The sequence below is a fragment of the Daphnia pulex genome, chromosome 3 (assembly GCF_021134715.1).
Source record: "Daphnia pulex isolate KAP4 chromosome 3, ASM2113471v1".
Taxonomy (NCBI): domain Eukaryota; kingdom Metazoa; phylum Arthropoda; class Branchiopoda; order Diplostraca; family Daphniidae; genus Daphnia; species Daphnia pulex.
Window position 1 is genome coordinate 207,257 of NC_060019.1, and position 18,172 is coordinate 225,428.

At 38.8% G+C, this 18,172-nt stretch overlaps 3 protein-coding genes, 1 long non-coding RNA gene and 1 pseudogene across 7 annotated transcripts in view; 3 read left to right on the forward strand and 2 right to left on the reverse strand.

Annotated features, from left to right (window-relative positions):
- Positions 1 to 2,117: 2,117 nt before the first annotated feature.
- LOC124190701 lies at positions 2,118 to 3,879 on the forward strand (annotated as a pseudogene).
- Positions 3,880 to 4,550: 671 nt separating this feature from the next.
- On the reverse strand, positions 4,551 to 8,424 carry LOC124190706. Its single transcript, XR_006873033.1, has 10 exons — positions 8,350 to 8,424; positions 8,031 to 8,212; positions 7,688 to 7,910; positions 7,344 to 7,531; positions 7,117 to 7,226; positions 6,223 to 7,052; positions 5,073 to 5,160; positions 4,859 to 5,004; positions 4,659 to 4,793; positions 4,551 to 4,584 (listed from the first exon to the last, which is right to left on the reverse strand). It is a non-coding gene; the product is annotated as an uncharacterized LOC124190706 (long non-coding RNA).
- An 826-nt stretch (positions 8,425 to 9,250) lies between these two features.
- On the forward strand, positions 9,251 to 12,963 carry LOC124190693 (dual specificity protein kinase zak2-like). 3 transcript variants are annotated; one of them, XM_046583529.1, is made up of 10 exons: positions 9,251 to 9,435; positions 9,507 to 9,820; positions 9,877 to 10,379; positions 10,448 to 10,554; positions 10,630 to 10,904; positions 10,985 to 11,460; positions 11,529 to 11,635; positions 11,697 to 11,950; positions 12,007 to 12,506; positions 12,628 to 12,963. In XM_046583529.1, the coding sequence occupies exons 2-10, from the start codon at positions 9,606 to 9,608 to the stop codon at positions 12,747 to 12,749; spliced, it is 2,559 nt and encodes an 852-aa protein (XP_046439485.1). In that variant the 5' UTR covers positions 9,251 to 9,435; positions 9,507 to 9,605; the 3' UTR covers positions 12,750 to 12,963. The 3 variants fall into 3 exon arrangements, with proteins under 3 accessions (XP_046439485.1, XP_046439486.1, XP_046439488.1); XM_046583530.1 differs by having other exon boundaries at positions 9,272 to 9,435; positions 9,510 to 9,820; XM_046583532.1 differs by having other exon boundaries at positions 9,272 to 9,435; positions 9,515 to 9,820.
- A 669-nt stretch (positions 12,964 to 13,632) lies between these two features.
- LOC124190697 (serine/threonine-protein kinase/endoribonuclease IRE2-like) lies at positions 13,633 to 14,849 on the forward strand. Its single transcript, XM_046583540.1, has 3 exons — positions 13,633 to 13,957; positions 14,028 to 14,542; positions 14,622 to 14,849. Exons 1-3 carry the CDS (start codon positions 13,743 to 13,745, stop codon positions 14,756 to 14,758), a joined length of 867 nt encoding a protein of 288 aa, XP_046439496.1. The 5' UTR covers positions 13,633 to 13,742; the 3' UTR covers positions 14,759 to 14,849.
- A 1,326-nt stretch (positions 14,850 to 16,175) lies between these two features.
- The window catches only part of LOC124190689 (collagen alpha-1(XVIII) chain-like), a 107,633-nt gene continuing 105,636 nt past the window's right edge, over positions 16,176 to 18,172 (reverse strand). The window contains exons 14-19 of one of the 2 annotated variants that reach the window (XM_046583526.1): positions 17,856 to 17,947; positions 17,500 to 17,592; positions 17,254 to 17,379; positions 16,973 to 17,074; positions 16,771 to 16,863; positions 16,176 to 16,687 (exon numbers count right to left, since the gene is read on the reverse strand). In XM_046583526.1, the coding sequence (XP_046439482.1) occupies positions 16,250 to 16,687; positions 16,771 to 16,863; positions 16,973 to 17,074; positions 17,254 to 17,379; positions 17,500 to 17,592; positions 17,856 to 17,947 (944 nt within the window). In that variant the 3' untranslated portion in view covers positions 16,176 to 16,249. The remainder of the gene's footprint in view (positions 16,688 to 16,770; positions 16,864 to 16,972; positions 17,075 to 17,253; positions 17,380 to 17,499; positions 17,593 to 17,855; positions 17,948 to 18,172) is intronic. The other variant, XM_046583524.1, reaches the window with a different exon arrangement.

The window sequence follows — 18,172 nt, forward strand, 5'->3', positions numbered from 1 at the left end:
CCCCGTTTCCCTAACTAACCACTAACCAACGCCCGCCGGTGGTCACTCACCCGCTGTGAAACCAGGAGGAGGGGAGGGCTCTGGTCGAACGGGGACTTGGAAGGCGCATGATCCGATGAAAACTTTTGGAGGGTCATGAGTCTAACCCGGAAGCCTAGTATGACTACATCTCCCCAGTAAAACTTGCCTCGTACTTCTCTCTTCTTCTCGGTCCAGATAAATATCTCTGGGGGCCGTAGACATTTCCTATAACAGCATGTGCGAGTTAAAACAATGCATCCACTACCCAATGAAACAAATAGCCATGGTTTATTTTTTGTGGAAATCTCCGTCAGTCAAGTTACAAAGACGATGTAGATTTCCGCAAAACTTAACCACCGCTTTTTGTCTCATTGCCGCAGCGGTGGTGGCGGGTTGCGTTTAAACTCGTGCAGTAGTAAACCGTCTTGAACCGGACGCTCTGTTTATTGAAATTTTTGTACATTTTTAAAGGATAATAAAACTGTTTCATGTAATGTATTTTTTTTTATTTATTACAGATATTACATGGTTAAGGTTTAACATTGGTTTATAGGGTTAAGGGTATAGATTTAAGGGTTGGTAGGTGTATATTTACAGGGTTTGAAGGATTGGAAGGTATATATTTTTGGGGTTTGGAGATTAATTGGTAGGGATACATTTGTAGGGTTATAAATTAACTGAATTTCTATCCATACTTGAAATATCCCCCTCCAACATCCACCACTTTACTTTCCCAACCCCAAAAACATGTTTATATTTGACATGAACATCCCATTTTTTTTTTTGTTGCTTCTGAACTTATATACGGTAAACTGCAATAGTAACGATGACCATAATTTAACATAATATGATACAACTTCGGTAAAAAATCAGCACCAAGGAACGGCCAATTGAACTTGATGTAGAAATAAGATCTTTCACCAGCATAGGCTTCAACAACGTAGACAGCAACTACGCGAACATACACGATGAACCTGTAACCAAAATTAATTGAATTAATCTTCACCATCAATGGAAATGCTGTCTGACAGACAAATTAATGACGCTCTGTGCGGTTTTAGATAAACCAAATATTCTGAAAACAATATCTGATAGCTTTTGTTGAAACAAAAACTAAATGTGTGATTCAAGCTACAACAAAGAAGGAAGAGAAGCTAAGACTTTAACTGCAAGTTAATCCTGCTTAAAAAAAATCAGTTACTATCTAGCAGTAAATTCTCATGCAATAATAACAAAAATGACACAAGTATAGCTAAACTATGAAACCTCTCAGTGACAGTAAGCAAGCTTTTGAATCAGCCCGACAATTAGAAAGTTGATTGAAATAATTACTTCAGTTGTTCATGTTTCTTCATTTGATGAAACACACAAGAGTACAGGTAGCAAGAGGAACACCCTTTACCAGCTGGCTGCATCAAATCCATGTGTACATTGGGCAGCAACGACGAAGCTCAAACTTTACCAGACTGTCTATCACAAAAAAAAACACAATTACTATCAAGGACACAGCGTCTCAAATGACAAAAAGTGACAGAAGTTAAAGTTAACTACCCGAATCCTTTGGAATATATGTTGCAAAGGATCCTACAGCAAGCTTTTCCAAGGTAGACAACTAAAGTTCTACAACAGGAAAGTTAAGACATAGTCAAAGTCTCAGAGTTAGAAAGTTGAACATATATACCTGATTTGTTCTGAAGTGTTTCTTACAAAACGTACAGCCGGTACGTACAGGAAAAAGAGACGACATCTTGGCAAAATGTAGGCCACATGATCAGCTGAAATTTCCAAGTAAAAATTAATAGGCTAGGTTACCACACAAATAACTAAATTCACACACAAATAATTAAGATTCACTCACATCTAACAATCCAAAAAGGAAATAACATTTTTATGAAGAAAACTGTAAGGAAGAAAAATACGCCGTACGGATTATCTGACGATACCTTTCAATCAACAATCACAATCAGAATCACTGAATCAGTGCTAAAAAAAAATGGCGGCGGTCTTACATAACGAAGACTTATTGTTGTTCCACATCAGTAGTTGTAAATGTGAATCATAGATGGCGATGAAACTTGTCTATTAGTCTGCTAAAAAAGAGTCAAATAAAATGTCTGCAATTGTCAACCTACGTGTTTTCCGTAATTTTCAGCAGTTTGTGTCAATTAGACCCATTTCTAATTATCCCACATTTCGCAAAAAAAAAAGGAATTCAGAAAGTGGATGGTAACTTTCAGATTTTCCAACTGGCGCTTAGTATCATTAGATTATTTACACGTGAATGGCATGTGCTGAAAGGCTGTAACTGGCTTTCTGTTAAAATTTATTAGGTAGGAGATGAGCAGATGACGAATTCCGTTCGCTGGATCTGAGTCCCAACAAGTCGTTGAATATGAGATCATACCGACGCAAAGTACACAAGAGACCTTTCAGTTCCAACAAAATGCCAAGACTGACCCTTGGTTTGGCCAGTTGCCAGATCTTTCCATCCAGCCATCCAGCTAGTGTCCCGCTGCCCTTGCATCAGGGCTGGGTAGTTCCGTGACCCACACCACCCGGTAAATTTGCAAATGCAGAGTTGATGAAGATCCCCAACTTTCTTCACTTGACACCACCCACTATTGAGAGACAATGCCAAGCATTGAAAAGTGAGGACCCTGCATTATAATAGATATATTCATAAAGCTTTACACATTATTTGTTTTTAGAGTTCTGCACATAGTGGCCGAAAGAGTTGGATACCAACAAAAAGATTGAAAATCATTTACCCATCACAATCACAACAAGTAATTACCTCAATTCTTTCCCCTCATTGAGTGATGCCCGAGCCAGAATTGTAACACTCCAGGTCTGAAAAGAAGTAATAAAAATCACATTTGATTACCTGTTATAAGTAACTCTTTTCTTCCCTCATGTAAGTGAAATTGAGCTCTTTGAAATTGGACAGCCATGCCAAGGATAAATTCCTCTTTTTCCTGTACCGGCTGTACATTTTGTAAGGAACACTTCAGAACTATTCAGGTAAATATGTTCAACTTTCTAACTGTGAGACTACAGACTTAGTTAGTCGGTGACTATCTCTTAACTTATTTGTTGTAGAATTTTCAGTTGTCTACCTTGTAAGTGCTTGCTAGCAGTAGGTTCTTTTGCAACTTTTATTCTGAAGGATTGTGTTTGCATAGTTTACTTTAACTTCTGTCATTTTTGTTTAAGTAATTTATTAAGACATTGTTTCCTTGATAGTTGATAGTAATTGAGTTTTTTTTTTTTATCAATAGGATTATCAGTGTCTCGTAAAAGTATTACCTTTTTTGTTGCTGCCCAACTTACTCTTGGATTTGATGCAGCCAGCTAAGGGCTTTAACTATTGTAAATAACATGAAGTGAAATTTATTCATCAAGATTAATTCATTTCATTTTGGTTATAGGTTTAGTGTTTTATGTTCGCGTAGTTGCTGTCCGCTGTGGAGCGTTGTTGAAGCCTATGCTGGTGAAAGATCTTATTTCTACATCAAGTTCAATTGGCCGTTCCTTGGTGCTGATTTTTTACCGAAGTTGTATCATATTATGTTAAATTATGGTCATCGTTACTATTGCAGTTTACCGTATATAAGTTCAGAAGCAACAAAAAAAAAAATGGGATGTTCATGTCAAATATAAACATGTTTTTGGGGTTGGGAAAGTAAAGTGGTGGATGTTGGAGGGGGATATTTCAAGTATGGATAGAAATTCAGTTAATTTATAACCCTACAAATGTATCCCTACCAATTAATCTCCAAACCCCAAAAATATATACCTTCCAATCCTTCAAACCCTGTAAATATACACCTACCAACCCTTAAATCTATACCCTTAACCCTATAAACCAATGTTAAACCTTAACCATGTAATATCTGTAATAAATAAAAAAAAATACATTACATGAAACAGTTTTATTATCCTTTAAAAATGTACAAAAATTTCAATAAACAGAGCGTCCGGTTCAAGACGGTTTACTACTGCACGAGTTTAAACGCAACCCGCCACCACCGCTGCGGCAATGAGACAAAAAGCGGTGGTTAAGTTTTGCGGAAATCTACATCGTCTTTGTAACTTGACTGACGGAGATTTCCACAAAAAATAAACCATGGCTATTTGTTTCATTGGGTAGTGGATGCATTGTTTTAACTCGCACATGCTGTTATAGGAAATGTCTACGGCCCCCAGAGATATTTATCTGGACCGAGAAGAAGAGAGAAGTACGAGGCAAGTTTTACTGGGGAGATGTAGTCATACTAGGCTTCCGGGTTAGACTCATGACCCTCCAAAAGTTTTCATCGGATCATGCGCCTTCCAAGTCCCCGTTCGACCAGAGCCCTCCCCTCCTCCTGGTTTCACAGCGGGTGAGTGACCACCGGCGGGCGTTGGTTAGTGGTTAGTTAGGGAAACGGGGCCACAGAAAAGAAGGGAGCCCAGATATGCACTTGCCATTTATCTAACAACTACACAATGCATCAGTCTTGAATTGCAGCATTCTCTCGTCAGTTTATAACAGTTGATGTCATCAGTAGCGAAAGAGTTACCCTGTAAAAGCAGAATGAACATTTAATTTGATGACAATAAAATTCAAACAAGGTTGTAGCGACAGAAAGTAATACCTCAAATCAATAGGACCTGTGTAAGGAAGTAAACAGGGAGATTGAAGGGTAGCAGCCAACGGGTTAGCAAACAAGGAACCTTGTTGACTGTATGGTCCTTGTCCTTTTCCTTCTAAATATGACTTCTCATCAAATCTGCCATGCCAATGTGTTAGAAACCTGTAATGAAGAACCTGTAAATAAAATAAACAATTAGTCACCTTGTTTATAGTTTTTGTCATCAATGTGCTTGGCGTCTATGATCTAGAAATAATAAACAGTTAGTAGTGTACACTCAAAATTGGGGCATGGCTGGGATTGGCGATCTAGCAAGTCCAATACAAACAGCAGACAATTATGATGAATCCTAATAAAAGATGAGAAGAATTTATGTTTCAGCAATACTGTATTGATAAAGCTAGTAATGGTTGTTACCTGTTTCATTTTGATGGCACCTTCAGTAGAATACAATGATTTTGAACACACAGCAGTAAGCTGCACGACCCTTTCAACACGTTTTCTCCTGTAAGTTGATGAGATACATTAAGTCACGGAATAGAACACATCACCGACAATTTAATGAATTTACAGATGAAATCACTCGAATTTACCTGTAATTCCATTGGTAATTTTCGAAGAAAAGATAGCTTAACTGTTGACAGCAAACCGCCATAAGCCCAAAACTGACACAAACAATTAACACGCCATCTATTAGACACGCCTAAAAACTCATTATTAAGGACTGGACTTAAGATGCTCGCAAAACTTGAAAATTGCATTTTTGTTTGCTACAACCTAGCATTCAATCTTGAGATAAGTACAGAGAACAAAGCTCACTTGCTAGTTTTATGCAAATTTCCCGGAAGTATACCGGAAGTAAGCGATAGCGCCTTAACCATTGAGCTGTCATCAAAATAAACTAAATATTCGTGATCTACGTGAAATTTGGGGTCGATTAGGTGTGATTTAAACGAAATCCAAAATTTGGCCAAAATCGAGAATTTTCCTGAACTATAGTTCAGGAAAATTCTCAAAACCGGAAGTACGCGTACGTACAAAAGAAAACATGAACTTTACCACAAATTTGACGAAGATCACGAATATGTGGTTCTTTTTTGCCTCAGATGAATATTTACTGAACTACTGACAGAAATGAGAAAACCGGAAGTAGAAAATAAAAACACATAATTAAAAATCTAACAAGTGAGCTTTGTTGGTGGAATAGTTATCGTCAGTTATCACACATAAACTGCCGAAAAATGTTTACAGGGATGTACAAACCATGCTGCAAATTAACTGAAACTGACTATTTTGACAGCTGAAAATGATCAAAACTAACGAAGAAGGAAACTTTTAAGTTATATCTATTTTGACACCTCGTTTGCGACTCGCCAGAAGGGCCTGATTAAGGAATTATTACGCAGACACAGAACAGAGTTTAAAGCAAGTATTATTTGTAGACAATTTAAGAAAATAAGTCAATTGTCGTCGGGTATAAAATAGAATTGCAAATAGAAAACAAGACAAGACAAAGCAATAAAAACTATACAGTAAAAGAATCAGAATCAGAATCAGAGAAACTTACATTTTAAACGGCGTTGAATTTATTCCAAAAACATAAAGAAAATCACGAAGAAAGCAGCATGAAAGCAGCAAGAACTTCTGAGTTCTGACGTGACAAGAAAACAAAGCGATGCCAGCGACATCTAACAAGGGTAATTGGTAGTTGCTATATACGTGTTATATCAAAGACTTTGGACGCAGCACACATTTTGTGACTGATGCAACACACACACCGACAATCTCATCATTCCTCGGGGGGCGAGAGAAAAACAAGGAAGGGGTATAAATTCAAAAATATATAAATTGCCAACGACGACATTTTGGGTCGATTGTCGTCGGATTGTTTTTTATTCCCCCCAAAAAGCTGCCCAAGTTTAGAAAAACATTTAAAAAAAAAAGGAAATGCAGAGACGAAGAAGTGCCTTCGGGTCTTTGGCCGACTCGTGGGTCATTTTTTGCAAATCATTTTCAGAATGAAATCGAAAATTTGCCTGGGAGAGATTTCTGGAACACGACAAATGAACAAGTTAAAAGAGCGACTGAAGGTGGGCTTGGTAGTGATCCTCCGAGATGATGTGCTCGGCCGTCCGCTTCACCCGCCCACTGCCACCGGTGGCCACCCCTTGGCTGGTGGCTTCGATGCACAGGACGACGAATCGGTTCTGACAGGAGGAGAATTTGTCCTGGGCCAACAATTTGCCACCGCCACCGCCGCCCGTCTGCAGCTGCTGTTGGTGGGAAGGAGAAGAGTTGGCCACTCCGAGCGTCTTGACGTCGCTGGACGTCATTTGAGATATTTCCAAATTCATGCGAAGTATCCTTTGGTAAAGAAACAAATTTGGAAGCCAGTTTCTAAACAAAGGATTTGATATTAATAACAATTGCGTCAGTCCTCACTGTAATATTATAATTATACCTTGTCATGACTCAAAGAAATGCGATCGGCAAAACATGTGGCAGAACGTTGGTCAGTAATGCATTGACACGACCCGTTATCTTTCCATTTAGGACTCGTCGCTACACAAACTGACAAAAGAGCAATTTAGAATCGTCTTTTCACCGACTTAACATAAAATTTAAAAATAAAAAAGAGACAAGAAAAACAAAAAAATACGTAGAGACCAACTAGTTTCATTTATATACCTGAATACAGTTGAATTCCTCTAGAATGACAGCTACAAAATAGTCAGCCAATGCAGGACTGACGGCCGACTCTCGAAAGACAAAGTGGTCCGTTATTTCCACCAATCGCACGGCAACGTCCAACCATTTGGCGTCGTAGTGCAACGCCAATTGCAGTCGTACTGGCGGTTTGATTGTGATGATTGCGCCTAATTGGTCAGCAAGAGAGGCGAAGGTATAACAAATTAAACCATTGCGTAACAACCCACAAAATTGAGATTGAGACCCTCGAAATATACAAGTTTTCACTCAAAACACAACAAAATAGGCGGATGTTAATATTCTGATGGTTTCTTTTGTCTTACCCATTCTCAGAAGACGTAGATGTAAGCTGCCGATGACCATAGTCAATCTCACTGAATGGGGAGGAAAAAAGTCCTTCACGTAATGATTTTTCTTGCGGGCCATATAAAGTTGTCCACCAGCATTTCGACGGGTTGAGGAATTTTTCGGACAATTCCATTCGCCCCAACGGCCAACACCTTCAGCATGGAGCAATGTCACAACAAAAAGTCCCAACATCATGAGCTACAGGAATAAACAGAAAAAAGTATATAAAAATTGACTATAGCAATACAGTAAAGGTGGAATAGGAATCAACCATTTCCATTCATGAAATAAAACTATAAATTTCGATTGGTATCCTACCTTACACATATGACGACAATTAAACTGAATGGTCTGGCCCCGAAAAATGCTAATCGCTTTTGGCGTAGAGTAACATTCACGTCCTGGACAATTGTGGCTCTACAACACCAAGTTGATAGATGACCGTGTTAGTTGTTTTGGGATGTTCGGCAGTTTCACCAAAACTCCAGCATCAGTCCTACCTGAAAATAAAAACAGGAACAAATTAGATGGGCCAATAAAAGGTGGACAGCGCCAGACAGCGATATTCAAATGGAAGAATGGAAGGAAAACACAGCAGTTGGCAATACCAACAAACTAATCAACCGACGTCTTTCACCTGTAGTTGAATATTCTTATGTCAGAGGGAAGTGAACTAATAGCAGCTGTCGTCCCATCGCGATGCAGACACCAATCTTCTAAAACCAATTGGGGAAAACTATTTGCATAAACACAGACCTGCATTTTAAAAACTAATTCACTTGGAATCACAGAAAATGTTCAAGGTAATTGCTTAGCAGGAAATGTCAGAGCGTGTTCAAAAGTGACCAGACACCAGCCAGAGTAGCAACAACAACATAATGAACGAGACAGACAAAATCAGGCCACGAAGTTTCATTTCCTTACTCTGCCCTCAGTATTTCTCTATACCCTATTACATAACACGTTTGAAAAACGCCCTTTTATTTAAAATATACGTCAATTTATAAAAAAAAGTCATTTTATCACGTTGACACTGCCCACGGCACTGCCAAAATGACAAAAAAAAAGACGAATGGTTTCGTTTTTTGTTAATGACACGTTTTTATTGTTATTTTATATCTGATTGTAAATTATTTTCATCAGTTGGATTCCATAAAAAGAGTTTCCGAACGAACATAACATTTAGTTTCTTATTATTGCAAAACTGCAGATAAACTCGATAAACTATGCAAAGGGCAAAGGATAGTCACTTTCAAGCAGATATTATTGAAATGGTAAATTTGTTTCATTCTGAAAATTAGGAGACGTCTTATCTTCCTTATTTTATTTCCCCTATATCTGCATTGGTAGTTGTACAGAAAAAAACTCAAAAAAGACATTTCTGTGACGGTCGTTTATCGTTTTCCGTTTCAGTACAGGGTCTTGACATATTCCTTAAAAGGCAATAGCTGGCGAGCTACGAGACGGAGCACGTGATGTGCACGCATCTGATAAAGCGTCAGGGAAACGAGTAAACCGCGACCTTCAGTCTGTACCCTAAAGGCAGAGCGGCAGAGCCACGTCAGCATCGATCGTGCATAAAAACGCAGTCTGTGTGTTCCATTTCTTGAAGATTAACGTTTTGTTCTTCGCATCGTACACCGCATCTACGTGAATCAAATTCCCGAGTGATTTCCTTTTCTTTACAATTAAAGTGTTTCCTCGTCCATCAGGCGAACAGAAAGTCAGTTTTGATTTTTAAAATATGTTTTAGGAGATTATTACTATATAACTTTACTGTTTTTTGTATTAAAGAACTATAGAAGATTATCTCGTTGACCGATAACACCCCCACCTCACAAGTTAAAGTGAATTTTCCTACAACCAAAAGACAATTCAGCGAAATCACTCGACATGTTTGGAAAATCCACATTGACGTTCGACCGTAGCAAGTTGTTGGGAAAAGGAGGATATGGCACCGTATTTGAAGGGCAATGGCGTGGGATTCCAGTGGCCGTCAAACGAGTTATGAAAAATTCAACAAACGAACGGGAAGAATCAACTTTGCTGAAACTCAATCATCGAAATGTCATCAAGTTATTTCACATAGACAGTGATCAAGATTTCAAGTAACATTAACATAATAAGAGCAATGTTCCTAAAATGATATCGCTTTCAATTTCAGGCATTACGTTCTTGAATTATGCGAAGCCTCACTCGACAGATTATTTTTGGAAGATGACGACACGCGAAAATATCGTGGCCAGATGCCACAGGATTTTGAAGTCCTTCATCAATTGGCCATTGGACTCGAGTACATCCACCAAATGAAAGTAATCCATCGAAATATTACACCTCATAACGTCCTCATCTGGGTGAATCCAGTAAACAAGGAAGTCGTGATGAAATGGTCGGGATTTGGATTGAGTAAAGAAGCCAACGAAAGGGGAACTTGTTCCATGAGTGGAATCAGAGGAACCCACAACTGGTTCGCTCCGGAACTATTGCTGCAATTTCTCGAAGAAGCGGCCAATGAAACAGAATTCCAACAAAGAGTGACAGTCAAATCGGATGTTTTTGCCGAAGGGCTCGTCTTTGGATATTTCCTGTTGAAGGGTCTTCATCTTTTTGGCTCCCGAATGCAGATTGAGACAAATACCATTGAGAACAACCCCGTTAATCTGTTAAGTAAGTTGAGTTCTTTTACACGATGAGCTAATTAACGAATTAAAAACAATTCTAATCGATGTCAATAGGAATCCAGGAGAAAAATATGCTTGAACTTATCAAGAAAATGCTAACAGCGAACCCAGTGAAACGAATTAGTTCATCAGATGTCGTCCAACAGCTCATACAAATCATGGTATAACTATAATCGGGAAGTTTTATTACAAATAGTGTTAAAGAAAAATAAAATGAATATTCATCACTTTTCCAGATTCAGGAAGAAATAAAAAATCCCGACTTTAATTTAGAGGCACAAATTGGCGTAATTCTTCCAAATCAGATTATTAAAAAATTTGACATAGAGACAATATTAGGAAGAGGAGATTACGGAAAAGTTTTTCTAGGTGAGTTTCATAACGAAAAGGTAGCAGTCAAGCGAATCAAACTATCCAAAGTCAAACGACATACACGAAGAGAAGAACTGCAGAGATTAAACCACCGGAATGTCGTTCAACTGTTATACGTCGAGGATGACCCAACATACAGGCAAATCAAGACAAGAAATGGCTAACAAAGAATCAAACTGAAAAACGAACAAATTCCCCTTGTTAAATAAATATTTACAGGTATTACGCAATGGAATTGTGTGCCGCCTCGCTGGACCAATTATTCTTGAAAAATGATGACCATTCAAAATATCTCGAGTCGATGCCCCCAGCGGAAGATGTTCTCTATCAATTGGCAATTGGACTCTACTACATTCACGAAACGGGATTGATCCATCGGGACATTAAACCTCAAAACGTCCTCTTCTGGACGAATACAACAACCAATGAAGTCCTGATGAAATGGGGCGGATTACGACTTAGTAAAGGAGACAGCAAAATAAAAAAAAATTATTCGACAAATGACTGGTTAGCGCCAGAATTACTAAAGTTACTGGACAACGGAGATGGCGATATACTAATTCCAACCGTCAAGAGCAACGTCTTTGCTCAAGGACTTGTGTTTGGATATTATCTGTTGAGAGGCCAACATCTTTTCGGATCTCCCACTGAAATAGTCTATAACATAAGGGAAAACAAACCAGTCAACCTACCAAGTAACTCACGATTTTCTACAAAAACTAATGCATTTAAAATCAGCTAAAATAAATACGTTTCCGAATAGGAATCCATGACCTGGCGATACAAGATCTAATCAAGAAAATATTGGAGCCCAATCCTGAAAAAAGAATGACGTCGTCGGATGTCGCCGAAGTCTTAGAACAAATCAGGGTATAATCAAAGTATTATTAAAATTATTATACAAATAAAATTGAAAAAAATATTTTTAAAGGTTAAGGACAACCAAATCAATATTCCAATGGCGGATGATACCTCAAGTTTGAAACAAATCAAAGTTGATTTCAAAAAGGAATTGGGAAGGGGAGGTTATGGCACAGTTTTCCAAGGCGAGTGGAATAACATTCAAGTGGCTGTCAAAATAATTCCTTTATCCGATATCAAACAAGAGGAAGAAGCGCTGCAAAAACTTAAACATCATCCGAATGTTATCAGACTTTTCCACGTGGAAAGCGACTTGAAGAATAGGTAAACTTTTAATTTATATAAATGAATTACATTATTTGCTCAATGGCTATATTTAGATATTACGCCATCGAATTGTGCGTAGCTTCCCTGGACAAATTATTTTTAAGTGAGACGGATCCAAAAAAGTATCGAGGACCAATGCCCTCACGAAAAGACGTTCTTCTTCAGTTAGCTACTGGATTAGAATACATACACAAAGAAAACGTAATCCATTTGGATATTACTCCCAAAAACATCGTCATCTGGGTGAATCCGGAACACGAAAATGTTTTGTTGAAATGGACCGATTTTGGGCTGAGTAAACAACTAAAAGAAACTGGAAGCTACACCGTGACTAAAATTAGAGGGGCAGAAGGATGGTTTGCACCGGAAATACTGAAAATACTCGACAAACAGCAACAGACTAGTCGAACTGAAGCCAAACAAAGAGGAACAGTTAAAAGCGACGTCTTTAACGAAGGGCTCGTCTTTGGCTACTATCTTTTAAAAGGACGTCATCTGTTCGCTGGCCTTGTTGAGTCAAACATATACCATAACAAACCGGTCAACCTAGAGAGTAAGTCACGCTGTATATCTGAAATATCTATTTTTAAATATGTATCTCTAATTTTCGGTTTTACCTTTAAGAGAATGAAATTTTATTACTTTCTAAATCTTACATTTTAATGTTTATACAGAAATAGAATGGCAAAGCGCTCGCGACCTGATCAAGAAAATGATCCATCCCGACCCAGAGAAAAGAATTTCTTCATCCGATGTCGCAAAAGAAGTCAGCCAGATCAAATCCGACTTGGGTTAACTTGCCTAACATAATTAAATGCGAAGATTTAAATGCTTCATCTATTATCTAGATTATCATCAACTACGGCCTAGTGGAAAACCCCTTTTAGTTAATTAAAAAATTTTTATTGCACATCCCAGTGCAATATCCAGTAACCTGTAACCAGTGACTTTAATTAAAAACTTGAGTTGGCATTCGGTCGTTGTCACGAAAAGAAAGGCAAAAGAGCTAAGCTTTGACTAAATTTGAATATCCCACCATTTTACAGTCGAGTAAACAATGAAATAAAATAGAAACTGACCTTTAGAATTCGGTCCTTTTCACGAATATTCGTCGACAAGAAAAACAAGTCGGGAATTGCGAATTCAACTGAACTGACTATACTAACCATTTTTTAAATATTTGTAATGCTTGTGATGTTTGGAACAACATGCGCTCGCTGACTCGATACATTGTGGGAATCTACCGATAAAAAGGTAGGCCCTACCGATAAAAAATATTCAATTGATTGAATTCAATTCAAAAGGATGGGATGTTAATAGCGCGGTCAACAACCAATCATTGCCAATGACACGAGAAAGCGAAATCCAATTGAGAAACCTGAAGAAACCCAAACGAGTATTTTCATATTATCATCATCATGAGCGCCCTGTTCGGTAAAATAACCCCAATGAATTCTCACAGGCAGAAGGGGTTGACGAAAAATGTCGAAATTGAAATACAAACGTGGAGGTTAATATCCAGTAACGGTTTACCTCTCAAGACAACACGAAAAGTTTTCTGTAGCTTTGATAAAATTGCCTAGATAATATCTTTTGCTCCGGTTGTAAAACGATAAGGAAACGAATGACATGTGTGCGCTTATCAATTGAGACCCCCCACCTCCCGTACATTAGTCAGACGCACCAACGAGAGAAACAAACAAGCTACAGAGTCATTACTCATTAGTCTAATCGACACCATTTCAGTTCAGTGAAATGACAAAAAAGTCCCTTCGTTGGATCACCCATCATGTCGAACGTGAAAGAATTCGACAATGAAAAGAAATTGGGCGAAGGAGGATTCGGCGTAGTTTTTCAAGACGTTTGGCGTGGGATTCCGGTGGCTGTCAAACGAATCAAATTAGGTGACATTGAGAGCAACGGACGAGAAGAAGACGCGTTAGATAAACTTGATCATCCCAATGTCGTCAAGTTGTTTCACGTTGAAAGTGATTCGGTATTCAAGTAAAAAAAAAAGCTTATGACGTCAAAAATAAATCAAAATAATCTTTTGACAACTATTTTCCTATTTTAGATATTTCTATCTCGAATTGTGCAACGCTTCAGTGGACAAATTATTCCTGGAAGATGATGACCCGAAAAAATACCATGGCCCAGCAATGCCACCGGCAATTGAAGTCCTCCAACAATTGGCCGGAGGACTCGAGTACATTCACCAAATGAATTTTATCCATCGGGATATAAAACCAGGAAACGTCCTCATCTGGGTTGATCCAGCAACCCAAAACGTTTTAATGAAATGGGCAGATTTCGGGTTCAGCAAACGGGTCAACGAAAGAGGAAGTCACTCTATCAGTGGATCAACCAGAGGTACCGATAATTGGTATGCCCCTGAAATATTGAAAATCAAAATTCAAGAAGAAGAAAGTGGAAAAGATGAAACAGCACATCAAAGAGGAACAGTCAAGAGCGACGTATTTGCTCAAGGCTTAGTCTTCGGCTACTACCTTTTGAATGGTCAACATCTTTTCGGCTCTCGAGTTGTAGCATCCGCTAATATACTTTCAAATAATCCCGTTCATCTAGACAGTAAGTCCCGTTGTATCTAACCTAATCGAAATCAAAATGAAACCTAAAGTTTAATCACACATTTTCCCTAATTACGCAGAAATTCAGCCGCAATCCGTTCGCGACCTCATCCAAAAAATGTTGGAACCCGGCCACGAAGTTCGAATTTCATCGTCAGACGTTTTTCAACTTCTTCAACGTCATCCGCAGCTCGAGATGAAAAACGACAAGTCTTGAAATGTTTTTAGAAAGATGCTGCCAAGGCAACGATTGCCTTTTTGCTAAATGACATCCATTCTAATTATTCCATTTAATTATTATTGTCCTTTGTAATGAGTTTTCAGTTGGATACCCTAATAAACTTTGCTGAATACCGTTTGATACCTTCATTTCAACAGTCATTTCAGAGAGATAGTTGGGTACTCACTGTTTAAATCATTCAAAAGGAAAGTCAATTGATACGTGATGAAATCAGAATGAGAAAAAAAAAACTCCCAATTGCAAACGCCAATTCTCACGCTACACAAGTATAAAAAGGGGGGGGAGTTATGATATGTAGCTTTTGCGCTTTTGGGAACTCAAGACGCCGATAAAAATTCCGGAATAACATTTCATTTCAAAAGAAAGAGAAATCTAATTGAGAAACCCAAAATTGAGACGAGCGAGGGTGAAAATGAATCACCAGACAAAAAAATGTTTAAGTTTTAGTTGATCATCCAAGAATTCAAAGGAAAGTTTGGATTCTTTATGAGAAACAACAGGGAAAACAACCAGAAAAATAAAGAATCGCTCAAGGTACTTTTGACGTAAGAAATCGTTCAGCGAAGACGTAACAAATTGAACTATTCATTGTGACTCTTCATCTCTTCAATACCCCCTGAATCTCCATTAAGTAAAAATATGGCACAAATTGAACAGCTACCAGATAAGAAAAAAAGGTTGTTGAGTCCTACCTTAATCGAGTTGTTTTAACTGGATGAATAAAGTCCAGCAGACTTGATGAGGGAAAAGGAATGAATCATGTCCTCGTGAATACATCCACACTCACATGGATGTACACAAGGAACAGATGCATCATGGAAGAGGACAAGATGTAAATCACTCTTGTTAGCGAGTGAAGGCCAGAAGAACATCTGTAGTGTTTCCAGGTTCCCAACATCAACAGCGAAGAAAAATCCTGTAATTTAAGTCAATAATATAGAAAGGAAGATTTTAAATCCAGTAATTTCACATGGGCTTACTAACACATTATAACAAGACAAATAGGATTCTTCTTTTGGTTGGTGCCACATTGTTATACAGTCATACTCGTTTAAGCATTGAATGTTACCTTTCTGCCGCGAAAATGATGGGTGAATGTTATGTTGGTTAATGTTTACCTGAATCCGTGAATGTTAATTCTCAACAGCGTTGTCACTTTTCAAAACTGAGAATCTTTTTAAATAACAAAAATGGCGCGAAATCTGGTGTTTATGTCAAGCCAACGCCATCTATCAAATGAACGAAATGCCAAAAGTAACCAATACCAAACCAAAACAAAAACGAGAAATATCAAAGTTGACTTTACAAGACAAGAAAAAGGAAATTAATAATATTACTATTTAAAATAGAAACCTGAGTTGAATCAGGGTGAAGTTTTTACTTAAATTGGGACTAGTTTGTAAATTCTTTTATTTGTTTTACCTTATTACAGATTATACTTATTTTTTCGACAACAAGTCGTTGTATTCAGATAGTTTTCTGTTCGAAATGCTCGACCACCCGCTTCACCCACCCACTGGCGACCACTTGGCTAGTGGCTTCGATGCACAGGACGACGAATCGGTTCTGACAGGAGAATTTGTCCTGGGCCAACAACTTGCCACCGCCACCGCCGCCCGTCTGCTGCTGCTGTTGGTGAGAGGGCGGAGAAGAGGCGATGAGAGAGGCGGCCACTCCGAGCGTCTTGGCGTCGCTGGACGTCCAGGCGTCGCAGTACGAGTCGAGTTGGCGTTCGCCACTGGGCCCGGCTCCGTGCCAGACCACCTTCTGCGGCCAGACAATGTCGTCGAAGATGTTGCGGTTGTTGAAACTGTAAATGTCGTGTCGCAGCTGACGGGCAGGGGATAATTCACTGGCGCTCCCGCCGTGGAACAGATCGTTCCACGTCCGGAATAGCATCTCACCCTAGTCGAAAAGGAATAACAATGTTAAAGTAAAAAAGAAGAAGATGAAAAGATATTTATTCTTAATGATATTATTGCTCATACCCTGAGATTGATGACTGGATACCCACGGTAGGGTGGACAGACAATTTTGTCAAGTTTCTGGACACCCGAAGCTAAAAAGGCTCGAAAAGTTCCCTGGAAATGGTCAGACAAAATTGGATTTTGTGTTTAGATTTTCAAATCAGACAGTCGAAGAACAAGAGAAAAAGAAAAAAAGGTGTTGCTTGGTTGTTTGACGACTTACTCTGAGTCCGGCTTGACGGGCCTGTCTGTAACAGGCCAAGTCCACGCGCTGGATGCCGCCCATGTTTCCAGTAAAGGGTTCGTTCAACGCCACCAACCGCAACTGCATTTGGAATTCAATGAATGGAGAAGACTCAATTGAATTAAACGAGATGCAATTGTGTAACAGCGAAAACGATACAAGTGCACACGCTTAACAAAATAACGATGGCTGTAAAGGTTCGTTTTTCCCTCAAAAAAATTAACAAAATCCCAATTTTTTTTCTTTTTTTTTAAACTTACACTGGGAACTCTGGGGATTTTCGGGATAATGTTCTCCGCAGCGCTGGGCGCCGACTTTTTCAATGTGGTTGGCGGCGGAATTGTCGTCGTCGTCGTCGGGGTCGGCAACGGCACAAATTTCCCCATCTGTTTCATTATGGCGCAATCAATCGTCCAAAAAGGAGAAAAATTATTTTGATTGTCATTTTATTCTTACAAAAATAAAATTTCGCGCTAAGAAACACCAAAATGAGAGAAACAACTCACCGAAATGTACTGCCAGCCTTTGCGGACGCGGAGTAAAAGGCTCTCCTCGTCCGAGAGATAGGCGATGGTTCCAACGGGGCTGACATCTGAAATCTAAATACAAACGGTTATGGTTATTGCCTTTCGCTTCATTAGGACAAACAGGCAGACGGGCGAAAAAAAAAAGGAAAAGAGCCAGGTGGACAATGGTCATCAATGATTGCTTCGCTCCTGGTAATGGTGGTGCTGGTTTGATGATCCTGGCAATTCTTCTCACCCTTCTCACACACGAAATGGGCTTCTTATTGGGAGGGTTGGGAGTTTGAACAAAATGGGATACGTTATAGTTTGTAATATTGGGTGCTGTTTGGCTTCACCTTGAAAAGAGCTTCCATGTTTTTAACTGTGACTATTCCCGGCGCCACACCTTTTGGGCTCCCCTCACCACCTTGTGACGACGAAGACGATCCTACAAAAGTTGCCAAAAGAAATCGGTTACAAAGTGTCCAACCATCAAACGAAACAAAAATCCCATTGCGAAATATTCGGGACTTTGGCAAAACAGCAACATTTTTTTTAAGGAGAAAAAGATAGAAAATTGCAAGAAAGACTTTTGGATTTTGACTGTACCTGGTTGGAATTTCTAGCCTGGGTTTTATTATTATGACGATTGAAATGGTTAGATGATTAGGTT

What these genes read in the sequence shown, in the direction of transcription:
- LOC124190693 (XM_046583529.1), top strand. Translation starts at nt 9,606, where the DNA reads ATGTTTGGAAAATCCACATTGACGTTCGACCGTAGCAAGTTGTTGGGA. An exon ending in CAACCCCGTTAATCTGTTAA is followed by an intron (nt 10,380 to 10,447) that starts GTAAGTTGAGTT and finishes CGATGTCAATAG; the next exon opens with GAATCCAGGAGAAAAATATG. An exon ending in CAAACCAGTCAACCTACCAA is followed by an intron (nt 11,461 to 11,528) that starts GTAACTCACGAT and finishes GTTTCCGAATAG; the next exon opens with GAATCCATGACCTGGCGATA.
- LOC124190697 (XM_046583540.1), top strand. Translation starts at nt 13,743, where the DNA reads ATGTCGAACGTGAAAGAATTCGACAATGAAAAGAAATTGGGCGAAGGA. An exon ending in GAAAGTGATTCGGTATTCAA is followed by an intron (nt 13,958 to 14,027) that starts GTAAAAAAAAAA and finishes TTCCTATTTTAG; the next exon opens with ATATTTCTATCTCGAATTGT. An exon ending in TAATCCCGTTCATCTAGACA is followed by an intron (nt 14,543 to 14,621) that starts GTAAGTCCCGTT and finishes CTAATTACGCAG; the next exon opens with AAATTCAGCCGCAATCCGTT.